The following is a 14,229-nucleotide window of genomic DNA, read 5'->3' on the forward strand; positions in this document are numbered from 1 at the left end:
TAAAAATTTTCTTTTAATAAATTGTCAAATTTGATTAAAAAATTGAAAGCTGGAGTATAAAGTATGAAATTTGTTTCTTGGATTTTGTTTGACTTTGCAATGTCGGCTGTAGGAAACAGAACAGGCATATTACTTTTTAATTTGTAAGTGTTTAGTTTTGATTTTAGTGTCTGGTTTTCCCAGTCCAGCTATTATTTGCATTTTATGTCTAGCAATGCTTCATCAAGAATTCCTGATTAGATAGAGCGAGCCTAAAACTGCATAATTTGCCCCTTCTTGTGGCCTAATTAGGGAGCTCATGGCAGAATTGAACTTCATTTTCCTTCTGTGGGGTATCCTATTCATTCATGGGAGGCCCCACCTAAACCTGCAATTTAATGGAAATTGTGAATTGTGCATTATTTAACCCTGGTCTCGCTCTCACTCCCTCCCTCCCCTCCTCACTCACTTCCACACACAGAACCTAGATCTGGCAGGAAAGAGAGCCAGTGTGTGTATGAGGAAGAGAGAGATGCGTTGGTCATGATTAAGCAACTTTCAGAGAATGGGGAAAATTGAGGTGTACTGGATAAGGAGGAGTAGGTGGAATCTGCTCCTGGGGTTGATTGGGCAAAATATTGGGAGTGAGCCTTATCTTCCATCCTGCATGTGAAGGGGAGCAGAGGAGCTCCATCCTTGTGTTCAGCAGTGCCAGGCGCTACTCTGCTCACTCCCCTGTCCTTGCTATTGAGTAATCATTGGCAGCAGCTGATTCTCAACAGAAGAAACAAAATTACTAAAGTATTATTTAAATAGTGCTTATGTAGTTTAAGCTCTTCCCCTGCTCTCCTCCCAGAAAGAGAAAGGAATATGCCCACTGACTTCTGCAGATCTTGAAATTTAGGTAGGGCCTTAATCATGGAATGGATTAAGTCCCAAATCCCTGTTGTGAAATTATGGTATGCTGACCTATTGCATCACATAGTCATTATAAAAACCTGTAAAAATCTTAATTTGTATTTTGTTTGTTTGTGAATTTGGAATTTTTTTTATTGTAGTTTCAGTCATTGAAAGCTTCACCATATGTTTTGAAAATGTATTTCTTTTCAATTGCATTTTGCATTTCATTGACCTAGAATTTGGGATCAACGGTGAAGTAACTGCACTTACTAGTAACCTCATAGATAGTTTTGTGGATCTCTCATTTTCTATATTGGTTACTGTTGAGCATTACTTTGCTCTGGGCACCTCTTGCTGTGTTGCTAACGTTGCGTACCAGACTGAGTATCCAATGAAATTGAAGAGCAAACCTGGAAATATTAAATATTTAAACACTTCGAGCATGAAATAAAGACTGGAATGTTAAAGTTATGGAAAAAGTTGAAATATCATGTGTATGTAATACATTTAATAAGGTGTGGAATTTTGAAATATTTTGGAGGCAGTGAGAGTCCATGCCCACATTAGTTGTTGAAGCCAGAGTGGTTGTAATGCAGTAATTATGTTTTAGTAAACCACTTAAAAATTCAATTGCACCCCATTCAAAAAGGCATAAAGATTTCAGAGTTTAATTTACTGCAAGATTTAGTTCATAATATTAAATTCCTGTCTTTTATTGGTTTCCACTGAATATGCCAGGGAATACTGTAACATTGCACCCTGTGGAAGAACAGAGAATGGGATTCTAAAACTTTATCCCATGGAAAGCCCATTGTGGCCAGGCCTGTAGAAGAACAATCTCAGCTTCATCCCACATTCCAGCTCTTGGTCAATGACCCTGCACATTCTAGCACATCCAAGCACTTTTTGAACATGATGAAGATTAATGCCTCTACTATCCCTTCAGATAGTGAGTTCCAGACCCCCATCACCACCAACTTAGTTAAAAAAAAATGTTCTTTATCTCCCCTTTAATCTTTCTACCAGTTGTTTTAAATCTCTGTCTCCTGATTATTGATCTCTCTGCTAAAAGTTGCAAGTTATTATTCTCACTATCTGCAACCCTTATTTTATAAATCTCAGTTAAATCTCCTCTCGGTCTCCTCTGTGCCAAAAAATTAGCCCTAGCTTTCTGATCTTTCTTCATGAATAAAATTCTTCAGCTCTGACCTCATCTTCCTCTGTATTCTGTCTAGTTCTGTTGTAACTTTCCTGTGAAGTGGTTACCATAACTACTGTTTTGCTTAGTCCCTGCGTAAGTTCCCTACTCTATACTTTGTGCCTTGACTAATGAAAAAAGATATCTCAGATACTTTCATAATGATCATTGACTGCAACTTGCTCTGGGGCATCTCTGGTATCCATCAATAATAATGTGAAACAGACTGAGTAACCTGTAATAGTCTCTCATTCTCGCTTGTAATAATAATAAACACTAAGAGCTTTGCTGTTGCTACAGTTGTGAAATCAGATCCAATGTCTGAACAGGCAACTGAGTATGTAAGAAAAATATAAATTGGGATTGCTCAGATTCAGATCATAAAATGGCAGAAAGCTTAAAATTACTATTCTGCAATTTAGCAGCAGTGAAAATAATTAACTCGCTTGTGCTTCTGTCACAGCTGTTGTTCCAGAGCAAGATGTTGTTGAAGCACCTGCAGTATTGAATGAGGAACATACACACCAAGAGATAAAAGGGCAGAAAATACTAGCAACGCCCGCTGTGCGCCGGCTTGCCATGGAGAACAATGTAAGTTACGATACATTCTGTTGATGGGTAGGTACTTGTTTATCTAGCATTCTCCAATTATCAGCCACTGAAAAGCTGATTCACATCCGTTGTTGGAATAAAAAGACAGATCTGTTTTGAAATGTTTTCCAGTTTCTATGAAGCAACAAAAAGAAGAGTTTTTGATTTAATGTTGTATATTATGTATACAATGTTATTTGCCGTTAATACTCCACTGCTGTAAGAGAAAAATGACCCACAGAAATACATCAGCTTAATGCAAATGTTGCCATGGGCACTAAAGGATTTGAAATACTTGTGGTGTGACTGTTTGAGAAGATACTGCACGTAGAACAAATCCAAACAATGCTGTTCACATTCTTACTCAAATAGTCCAGTTTATCTGATTTTTTTTGTATACTGTAATTGATGTGATTTACAGGTTATCATTGTTCTCATATGGTTCTCAATGCTACTAAATCTCTTGGCTTCATTCAGCTTCCATTGAGTGGTGACAGGTGCTTGGTGTTTCATTGTAATTTCAACTACGCTTTGAATAAATGCTCAGTCTAGTTTCATTAGAGCAGTGAAAACAGAAAATGCTGGAATTGCAAACAGGTTAGTCTCAGTCTGATTTTGCAACTGTGCATTCTTCAATTCAGATGTTGGGCATACATCTTAAATGTCAAAGCTAACTTTTCTGTTTACAGATGCCCAACCTGCACACTTACAAGTTTTCTAATTTAATTCTCATGCTTGGAGCACTTGCAGTTTTTTTTTCCTGTTTCATTGAAGAATTTTCCAGTGATGCAATCACTCCTTGTTTTATATCCCAATTTTCATTCTATCTTTGAACATGAGAATTATATCTTTTTTGGTTCTAGGAATGGTATATGTTTTAGCAGCTCTCTCTTATTATCAGAATAAACTTTTAGGGATTGAAATTGAATTGCCTGTTTTTTGTATTAACTAGCTATCATAGCATCAGGTGATGCTTTTGAAGGATGTAAGCCTAGTTGGATTTCTGTACTACTGCTCGGATATTTATTGCATTTTTTCACTTTACCAAAAGGGTAGCAAAAAGCATTTCTTCCCATCGCAACAATTGGTCATAATCATTGATTAATTGATGAGTCAGGCTTTTGCACATCAGATTTTGCACTATTCAGGTTTGACCTTTTAACCTTTTCCCAAAGAAAGTGTTTAAGTTAGTTGTGGACTTAACGGACAGAATGCAACTGTTCACAGATTAGTTTGAATGGTGAGAATTTCGTCATTCAGACTTCAGCTTGTTGTACATGAGACAAACACTATAGACTGGTTATACATAGATCTTGTCTGGTGCACAATTGCATCAAAGAAGTTTGAATGGCAGGCTGCTTCAAGGCCATCATTACTCTCTCAACTGTGGCAAGATGCATGAAAACATTCCAGTGAACATTCCACATAATTTATCCTTAAAACTTCTGATGCTGAGGTATATTTCAGGGAAAGGGGTTGGGGATCAAATTAACTCTTGGAGTACTACTGCACACATAGTAACTGATTCTAACTTTAATGTAACTTAATTTTGTTTCTAAAGCAGAGTATTCTTTATGCAGATTAAACTTAGTGAAGTGGTAGGAACTGGAAAAGATGAAAGAATTCTCAAAGAAGATATACTGAACTACTTGGCTAAGCAAACTGGTGCCATTTTGCCACCTTCACCTGAGATTGTTCCACCTCCACCAGAGGCAGCTTTATCCAAAGCTAAAGGGGCACCTCCTGTACCTAAACCAATAACTCCAACAATGCCATTTACGGGTAAAGATAGAACCGAGCCAGTTAAAGGTAAACTACTTTTGAATGTTCCAAATTCTGCATTGTTATATTTTTAATATGCAGGAAACATTGGAATATGAGCTCACTATGGCACAAAATGGTTAACTACTCATAATTTCATTTGTGGGGATTTTTTAATCTTAACAGATGCAATGCTTGAAGGCTTATGTTCCTTTTGAGGTTTACAAGAACACAAGAAAAAAGCAGCAGGGTGAGGTAGGCCAGCAGACCCCTCATGCCTGCCCTGCCTTTCAGTATGATTATCACTGATCTATGCTGGCCTCAACTCCTCTTCTATGCCAGTTCCCCACGGCCCTCAATTCCTCAATATTTCCAATATTTATCTACCTCTGCCTTAAATATATCTAATGATCTGTCTGCCGCCACCCTTGGTGGCAGAGAATTCGAGACATTCACTACCTTGTGAGAGAAGGCATTTTTAAGCACCTCAGTTTTAAATGACTGGCCCGTTATTTCGTAGCTAGGACCTCTTGTTTGTGTCTCCTTCTCCTACTAATGGGAACATCTCAACTACCCTGTCAGGCCCTCTTAGGATCTTTGTATGTTTGAATAACGTCACCCCATATTCTTCTAAACTTTAAGGAATACAGACCCACACTGTCTAGCTTCTCTTAATAGGGCAACCCTCTCATCCCAGGAATTAGCCTGGTAAATCTCCTTTGGACTTCCACTAAAGCTACAGTATCCTTTTTTAGGCAAGGGGACCAAAACTGTACAACTGTACCAAAATGTCCCTATTCTTAAACTGCAACCCCTTCGCAATAAAGACCAACGTGCTGTTTGCTGCTTTAACTGCTTGTTAGATCTACCTGCTAACTTTTTGTGATTCATGCACTAGAACACCTAGATCCCCTTCACTCATTTGCAGGCTTTCTCCATTTAGAAAATAATCCACCTTTTGCGCGACTTCACATCTCCCCACATTAAACTATATTTGCCAGGATTTCACCCAATCTCTCAATCTGTATCCCATTACAGAATTACTATGTCCTTATCACAATATTTTGTCAAATTTGGAAACCTTGCATTTTGTTTCTTCCTCCAGGTCATTAGTGAAAATAGCAAACAATTGAGGGCCAAGAACAGATTTCCTGGAGTATTCCACTAATTACATCCATCCAGCCTGAAAAGGACCCATTTATTCCAACTCTTTATTTTCCACATAGCAGCTAGTTTTCAGTCCACGCTAGCACACTTCCTCCAGTACCTTGGTGCTTAATTTATGCACCAGCCTCTTATGTGGCACCATGTCAAATGCATTTTGGAAATCTAAATGTAAACTCTTCCTGTCACATCTTCAGAATTGGAACAAATTTATCAAACATAATTTTCCTTCCATAAAACCATGTTGACTAGGTTTGATAATATTCAGCTTTCATAAGTAATTAGTTTTTTATACCTCTTTGAGATATGTCTTCCCCAGTCCCCATTCCTTTCCAGAAAGGTTTTAAAAACGATCAATTCAAAATGATTAGGTTTTCAAGCAGCCAGTTCCAAAAGCATGTGATGTTCTCTCTGCTGACCAATGAGTGGGTGCGGGGAGATTGGAAAAGATGGAAAGGCAGAATGTGCAGAAGATTCAGTTTTTATATAACTGCAGTCAGTAGTCAATTTAAGTGCATCACATTTCTGAAAATTCATATTTTCCAGTTAAATTAGTATTCTTTGAAAAACTTTAGCACACAGAAGTGAATATCATTGCATTTCCTCTATTTATACTGTATGCTGAATTCTCAAAATTAAATAGTGAGCAAACACTTGGGATGTTTTTCTTCAATCACAGGGATTCAGAAGGCTATGGTAAAGACCATGTCTGTTGCACTTAAAATTCCTCATTTTGGCTACTGTGATGAAGTAGATTTAACTTACCTTGCAAAACTACGAAAAGAACTGAAAGTTGTGACTGAAGATAGAGGGATCAAACTTACTTTCATGCCATTCTTTATAAAGGTGAGAAAAACAGCATTATTTGATCAAAATCAGAAGTTCCATTGATCACTTGTTTAAAGTTAGGTGATGCTCTTGTGCTCTCTGTCATCTAAATTTCAGTCCATGTGGGACTACTTAATGAAACTGTTGGTCTTAATGATTGTTGGGAAATGGTATGTGGTACCATTAAATTGTTAGGGATGAGACTTCATACCTTTAATTTCTTTTGTATTTCTTATTTTTCTGGTACCTAACAGTTTTTGATCTATCAAAATGTTGATGACCCTGTCCACTTTTTGTTATCTGTAATATGCTTCAGGTGTTACTTATTTTTGTTGATGAATAAAATTTCTTAAATATTAAAAAATTGTTTAGAGAGTGAATTCAAAAATTTCTTTCACCCAATAATATTCAGTATCTGAAAACATATTTTGATGTTAAAGTTGAATGAAAAATATTTTTACAGCAATTTTGAATGGTAAATGCTCAGAAAATTATGATTAACATGTCCTGTACTAGTATTAGCAATTCCACAGGAGATCTAGTGTATGGCAACATATTTCAAGTTATTTTAACCAGATTAAAAATGATAGTTATGATTATACCTTGTCATATACAATATGCGAAGGGCCTGAATTGTGCTGTAGTTTTTCTGTGTTTCTATATTATTCTAAGTCCAACTATATGAAATTATGAAGCCAGTGATAAAATTTGAGGAGGAATCTTGTGAAGTATAAAAGATTTCATTAGTCTTTGTTGAATGAAAAGGTAGCTTGTAAAATTGAAGAATTGAAAATTCTGTGTGCTTGATCCCAACAGGCAGCATCTTTGGGGTTGCTACAATATCCTATCCTAAATGCTTCGTTGGATGAAAACTGCCAGTTTATAACTTATAAGGTATAACTGCATTATATGAAAGTTTAAAAATGAATGTTGAAATGCAGTATTTTTTCTGGGTAATGTAAATAATCTCATTGATTACTATGTATAAACATTAAGTCTATTGCAGCTATATTCGAACTAGGTTAATGTGGCTTGATCAAGTGATTCCTTTCCAACAAAACCTGTCAAATTAAATTACAGATGGATTTCTGAATGACCTTTTTCTATGCTTGCTGTGAGAATTGCAGCCTTGTGCAACCAATACTTGCAAATATAGATGAAAATGGGTGAGGCTGACGGTGCAAGGTGGGAGGTCAAAAGCTTCATCTGGACAACATGATCTGTATTGAGAAATGGAGCAATTGCAGAGAAGAACACATTGCAAATTTAATGTTTGAATCAGATAACTTGACCCTTAAATAATTTATCTAACTGATTGCTGCTGGTGTGCTGTCTTTAAAGTTAATGATTAAACAAGAGTTTAGAAATAGCTTTGTATCCATGGCTACCTCATTTGACTATTGCTTAATAGTCGCCTGCTATCACCTGACCCGTTATGGGTCCTTGAGAATTAATGTGTATGCGGATATCTTGAAATCTCACTAGAATAATACAACTAATTGTGTTCAACTAGTTTTAAAAACAGAATGTTAAAGAATTTAGAAAGCACATGTACTGTTTAATGTGAATAGATTTACACAGGAATTCCAGTCTTGCACATGAGGTATTTTGTATGCTATTTGATTTTTTAATTTTTATTGCAGTATTCCTGTTATTTGTGTAACTTCCTCTACAAGCTAAGACAGAATATAGCTCATACATTTGGTTTCAGAGTTTAGACATAGTTTGGAAGAGGTAAACTTTTCATTAGTATAGCCACCCTACAATTTCACTCAGCTATGTCAACAATACTTGACCATTAACTTTTTTCCCACCAGTATCTGTAAAGAAATGAATGGCAATTTATTGCCAATGATGAAGAAGATGTAATGAGTGTTATATGTCATTACTCTGCATAATTTTTGAAATATTGATCCTAGTTTTCTTTGTCTTTCTTGACAGGCTTCCCATAACATTGGCATTGCTATGGATACACAACAAGGTCTGATTGTTCCAGTAGTTAAGAATGTACAGGTTCTTAGTGTCTTTGAGATTGCCGCAGAATTAAACCGGCTGCTTACTCTGGGTTCAGCAAATCAACTGGGGACAAATGACCTCAGTGGAGGGACGTTCACTCTCTCCAACATTGGCACGGTCAGTAAAGTGCAATCACATTACCACCGTTTCCTAGGATGTTTTTTGGTTTTCTACTTAATGATCCACTACTTTGTTCTTTAATACTGGAAGTATCAAAATTAGGCATTCTTCTAATATGTCTTACAGCCAGAATGTCTCCTGGTTTGTGTCTCTTCCACCTTCACAGGAGATTTGTGCTGCACAGAGTTGTCTCTGGCTGCACTCAGTAGTTACATCACCTATACACAGAGCAAGATTGGGCATTTGAATTCTAATTTAAATGAGGAATGACTCAAGTGCTGAGTTCTATTCTCTCAGTTACAGAGAACCTTTTAACACAATATTGGTGTGCAGCATGAGATACCAGCTTATAAAAGGTTTAGAGGGAAAAGCACAAAACCTAACTGCTTCATTATATGAAAAAAAATCATTTCCACAACTTGTAATTAAATTAAAACAAGATTCTAGGACATGTGTCAATATATTGTGGGACCACTGAGTCCCAGACTTGCAACCAGAATTAGCCTGAAGTTACTGCTTTTGAGCAAAAGAGTGTAAATCAGCATTAGTTCTGTTTCTAATCAGCACTGTTCACCAGGAGCCCCCTGTTTTCTGAAATATCAAAGGAACACATCTCACTTTGGCTTCCATAATCATTGGTCTGGTAAATAAAATGTTATATTCATTTAATGAGGATGTTCTTCTAGTTTGCATGTGACATCAGTTTTGTCCTGTGAGATTTTTCACTCAAAACTTCATATATATTCTTTAAGCCATTGGTAATTTGTTGATGCATGCTAATTAGCAAAACCAAGTTTTACTCTGACACCAGGATCACACGTTGATTCTTCAATATTGGTGCAAAGGAAATGAGTGGGGTTTGATTTTTTTTTTGTTGCTACAAGGAATGGCTCCCAGTTAATTATTAGACAATTGGAGTCTCTTAAAGTTTTCACATCCTGATGTTCAAGAAAGAAAGCATTTTATTGAGTAATTGTCAGCTAAATTTTATTCGCATTATATGCGGTACATTCTAGCTATGTTCTTTTACTCGTAACATGGAATTTGGAGAGTGTTTTAACGTTTGTTTAGCTTGGTGTGAGTAAACACTAGGAAAGTAGTAAGTGGAATGTTGCACAGGAGCATTTTGTGCTCCTTAATAAAACATACATGAGTGGCAAAACAGCTCTAATTCAATAAGTGATGATCAACAGAAGTTTACAAAATATTAAGGTTGAGAAATAATATAATCTAATGATTAATTAAAACTGTTAGTGCATCGATTCTTTTTGGGTTGTTATAAATTTAATGCAACATAAATGCTTTACAAACTAGACTGTCATAGAACGTAGAACAGTGCAGCACAGGAACAGGACTTTCAGCCCATGTCTGTGCCAGCCATGATGCCAGTTGAAACCACTCCCATTTGCCTGCCTGTTAAAATTTTGCTTTTGTATGTGTATGATTTACAAATCAAGTTTTTTGATTCTGATCAGTTCATCTTTCACTGCTGGTATGACTCCAGTCACTGTATGGAGTTACTTTCAGCAGATTGATTCTTTCAGTCACCATTTAAATCGATCCAAATTTGAGGCCCTTGTATTTGAATTCTCAGCTTTCTCAGCGTGATTCAAGTTGTGAGGCAGACTGAGTTCTTGTATGTTTACTTTTGAGCTCTCAGACAACTTGAGTTTTGGTGAAAATAAAAAAATTGCTGGAAATCTGAAATCAAAACAGAAAATGCTGGAAACATTCAGCATGTCAGGCAGCATCTATGGAAAGAGAAACAGAATTAATGTTTAGGTGAAATTGGGAAAAAAGAGAAAATAGAGTTTTAGTGATTGAGTTAATCGAACATACAAGATTTCACCAGCTTGATCATACTTTTATTTATTGTCTCACATTTTGACTTGGTACGATGTTGGCTGAGCTGCTGACAAACTAAAAATAAATGTGATTACAGTGTCACATGCTAACTAAATCAAGAATGTGGATGTCTAAGAGTGAATAAGTGTACACTACAGTATTACCTTTTACACTACAGTATTACCTTGTACACACACAACCCGTACATTTGGTACTGTAGCCACATGCCTAGTGCTTCACCCTGGTCATAATGATTACACAGTTGGAAGCTTGTGTGTACCCATTGTTTGTTCTTTGCTAGTTGGAAAAACAATTCAAATTCCACAGTCCAACTGACAGTTCAATTTATTTTATTTAGCTGTTAAAGTAAGGTGTTGAATGCATTTCAGAAGTCATTAACGTGTGGTATTTGTTGTTTGTAGATTGGCGGCACCTATGCTAAACCTGTTATACTACCTCCAGAAGTAGCTATTGGAGCAATTGGAAAGATACAGGTGCGTAAGTGGCATTATTATAGTTGTGGTTGTAGGAATTTTAGGTTCAAGCGAACCTGAAAGGGAGATGTTAGAGTGGGGCTCAAGCAGACCTGAAAGGGAGACAGTAGAGCGGAACTCGAGCAAACCTAAAAGGGAGACCATAGAGTGGAGTTCAAGCGGACCTGAAGGGGTAATGACACAGTGGACCGTGTATGGTAAACCAGGAGCAGGGATGGACAGAAGGTAGGGGAAGCTAACCAATGAATGCGCGACAGTAATCCGCAGCAGAATGTTTGGAAGTGGACTGTGAAGTGTGAAGACCCGCAGGGTGATGAGCCAGCGTACCAGGTAGGTTGAAGCGTGACGGGCTGAGAAAGCTGAGTGAAGTGAGAGCGGACCACAGAGGTAGCGGGCAGCAGGGAGAAGTGCAGAGGCAGAAGGATGATCCTGACTGGATCTGGCAAACTGTGCGCGGACCCGGCAGGGTGGAGCTCAAGCGGACCCGAGAGGTTGATGACCGAGCGGACCGTGTAGGGTGAACCGGGAGCAGGGGTGGACAGAGCAAAGGGACAGCTGATCAAAGAATGCGCAGCAGTGATCGGCCGCGGGTGATTGGAAGTGGACCGGGCAGGGTGACAAGCCCACGAACCGGGCAAGGTGAAGCATGAACATGCTGGGAAAGCAGAGCGAAGCGAGAGCAGACCAACTAGGGCACAGAGGCGGCGGGTGGCAGGGAGAAGCTCCGTGGCAGAAGGATGATCCCGAGTGGATCTGGCCAGCTGGGTGCGGACCCAGCAAGGTGGAGCTCGACCCGACCTGAAAGGGAGGCGTCAGGGTGGAGCTCAAGGGAACAGCCTAACAGACCGTGTAGGGTGAATGGCAAGCAGGGATGGACAGAGTGAAGGGCAGCAAACCAAGGAATGTACAACAGTGATCGGCCGCAGGGTGATTGGAAGTGGACGGGTGAAGCAGAAACGATGCAGGACATGGCGAGCAGGAGGGCCTGCTTCTGTGCTGTATGACACAATGTCTCAATTTGCAGTTTACAGATAAGAAATCTTATTCATGTTCCACTTTTCCTGCCATCTTACCCAAATATCTGACTTTGTTTTACTCTTTAGGTTCTCCCCCGATTTAATGATAAAGGTGACATAATCAAGGCTCAGATCATGAATGTTAGCTGGTCAGCTGATCACCGGATTATTGATGGAGCCACAATGGCTCGTTTTTCAAATCTTTGGAAATCTTACTTGGAGAATCCTGCATCCATGCTGCTAGACCTAAAGTAAATGAAGGTGATTGATGCACAGCACTTATTAAGGCAGACAGCTTCAAGGACAGGGCATTTGCTGTTATTTACATGTAAACTTTAAGTGCTGTTGCAATCTTCTCTGTAATGTTTTGTATTCCGAACAGTGACATGTCTAAGCCACATGGTATTCTGTAGAGGGTAATTTAGAGTTCTTTCATTAGTACTAAATGGTGGAAGGGATACAATTTGTGGAAGGTGAGATTTATCATGAATACTGGTTAAAGTAGCAGCCTCTCTTAAGTCCTGTCTACCTGTCCATGCCTCCTCCCCACCAGAGGCTCAAACTCCAACCAAAAAAAATGGGTAAGTCATTGTGGGAACCTTGACAATGTTTTAAGTGCATAAACAAAGGCCATGATTCAGTGGAAACAATTTGTTGTCCATAATCGATCCTTGAGCACTGAAAACTCTTAAGCTTCCAGAATATGCTTGTATCATCTGTTACATAATGGATGCAGAAATTGTCCCCTGCACAGTTTTACAACAAATTATGAAATATTAGAAATCTACAGAACCATAGGGTTCTTATTAATCTGCATTGTTGTATAAACTAATAACACTGCAGTTTTAAATTTTAGGAGAAAACATTTAGTTGGTACTTGAAGGATTAATGTAGTGTTATTAACCAGATTGTTTCCAGGTTCTGATGACATGAAAAACACTAAATATATACTCCAACTTTAATTTTAAAAAGGTACAAAGATCATGTGCATAATATCTACATAATTGTTCTGATCTTTACAAGGTTATAATAAATATTTACTGTGAAATACCATTTGGAAGTTTTTTCATCTATCACTGTTTTCATTTGTAGCATTTTGTTTGCACAAGACTAGAAGAACAAGCATTCAAGAATACTTACTGTTAATGCTCATCTTTGTTTGGAAAGGGAGCTCATAGTTAAGAATTTTGATTTCTTTCCGCTGGGGCTTCTGGTATAACTAACCTTCCACATTTCACAGAGGTTTGGATGAGTTATAGCTCGTGCACAGCATGTTTACATGTTGGTTTAAAAGCATGTCAGTAATTTGTTTTGCTCTGTCTCCTGTCTCACAGTATAAAAGGTAACTAAATACCTTTAAATTGTGCATCATTTCAGCTGAACAATAGATGTACATGTTTAAGTGCTATGGTTTATGTTTAGCCAGTGGGCTATGGATTCTGCAACTAAATACTTAATTTGATGCAACGTCCACAAACCCAAAATTATCACTGTCAGCTTACAGACAGAATGACCTGTGGATATTTACATTATCCAAATTCTGGAATTACCTTTGAAGTAGAACATAGGACAGTACAGCACGAAACAGGCCCTTCAGCCCACAATGTTGTACCAATCTAATTAAATTAGTAATCAAATGCCCAAATAAACTAATTCCTTCTGCCTATGTATCCATATCCTTAAATTTCTCTCACATTCATGTGCCTATCTAAGAGCGCCTTGAATGCCCCTATAGTATTTGCTTCCACCAACACCCCAGGCAGCACATTCCAGGCACCCACCACTCTCTGTGTAAAACAATAACTTGCCCCGTACATCTCCTTTGAACTTGCCCCCTCTCACCTTAAATACCTGTGGTATTAGACATTTTAACCCTGGGAAAAAGATACTGCTGTCTACTCTATATATGCCTCTCATAATCTTATAAACCTCTATCAGGCTTCCCCTCAGCCTCTGGCGCTCCAGAGAAAACAACACAAGTTTGTCCAACCTCTCCTTGTGGCACATGCCCTCTAATCCAGGCAGCATCCTGGTAAACCTCTTCTGCACTCTCTCCAAAGCCTCCATATCCTTCCTATAATGGAGCCACCAGAACTGAATGCAATACTCCAGATGCGACCTAACCAGAGTTTCATAAAGCTGCAGCATAACTTCCTGACTCTTGAACTCAATGTCTCGACTAATGAAGGCAAGCATGCCATATGCCGCCTTTACCACCCTATCAACCTGCCTAGCCACGTTTAGGGGGCTATGAACTTGGACCCCAAGATCCCTCTGCTCATCAACACTGTTAAGGGTCTTGCCATTAACAGTGAAC

General features: G+C 38.3%; 1 protein-coding gene across 4 annotated transcripts in view; it reads left to right on the forward strand.

The window, feature by feature from the left end:
* The window catches only part of dbt (dihydrolipoamide branched chain transacylase E2), a 32,558-nt gene extending 19,586 nt beyond the window's left edge, over positions 1-12,972 (forward strand). For 3 of the 4 annotated variants that reach the window (XM_052011635.1, XM_052011636.1, XM_052011638.1), the window contains 7 exons: positions 2,541-2,668; positions 4,249-4,477; positions 6,273-6,439; positions 7,238-7,315; positions 8,363-8,554; positions 10,825-10,896; positions 12,000-12,972. In XM_052011635.1, the coding sequence (XP_051867595.1) occupies positions 2,541-2,668; positions 4,249-4,477; positions 6,273-6,439; positions 7,238-7,315; positions 8,363-8,554; positions 10,825-10,896; positions 12,000-12,167 (1,034 nt within the window). In that variant the 3' untranslated portion in view covers positions 12,168-12,972. The remainder of the gene's footprint in view (positions 1-2,540; positions 2,669-4,248; positions 4,478-6,272; positions 6,440-7,237; positions 7,316-8,362; positions 8,555-10,824; positions 10,897-11,999) is intronic. The other variant, XM_052011637.1, reaches the window with a different exon arrangement.
* The last annotated feature ends 1,257 nt before the right edge of the window (positions 12,973-14,229 follow it).

The sequence above is a fragment of the Pristis pectinata genome, chromosome 3 (genome assembly GCF_009764475.1).
Source record: "Pristis pectinata isolate sPriPec2 chromosome 3, sPriPec2.1.pri, whole genome shotgun sequence".
Lineage (NCBI taxonomy): Eukaryota > Metazoa > Chordata > Chondrichthyes > Rhinopristiformes > Pristidae > Pristis > Pristis pectinata.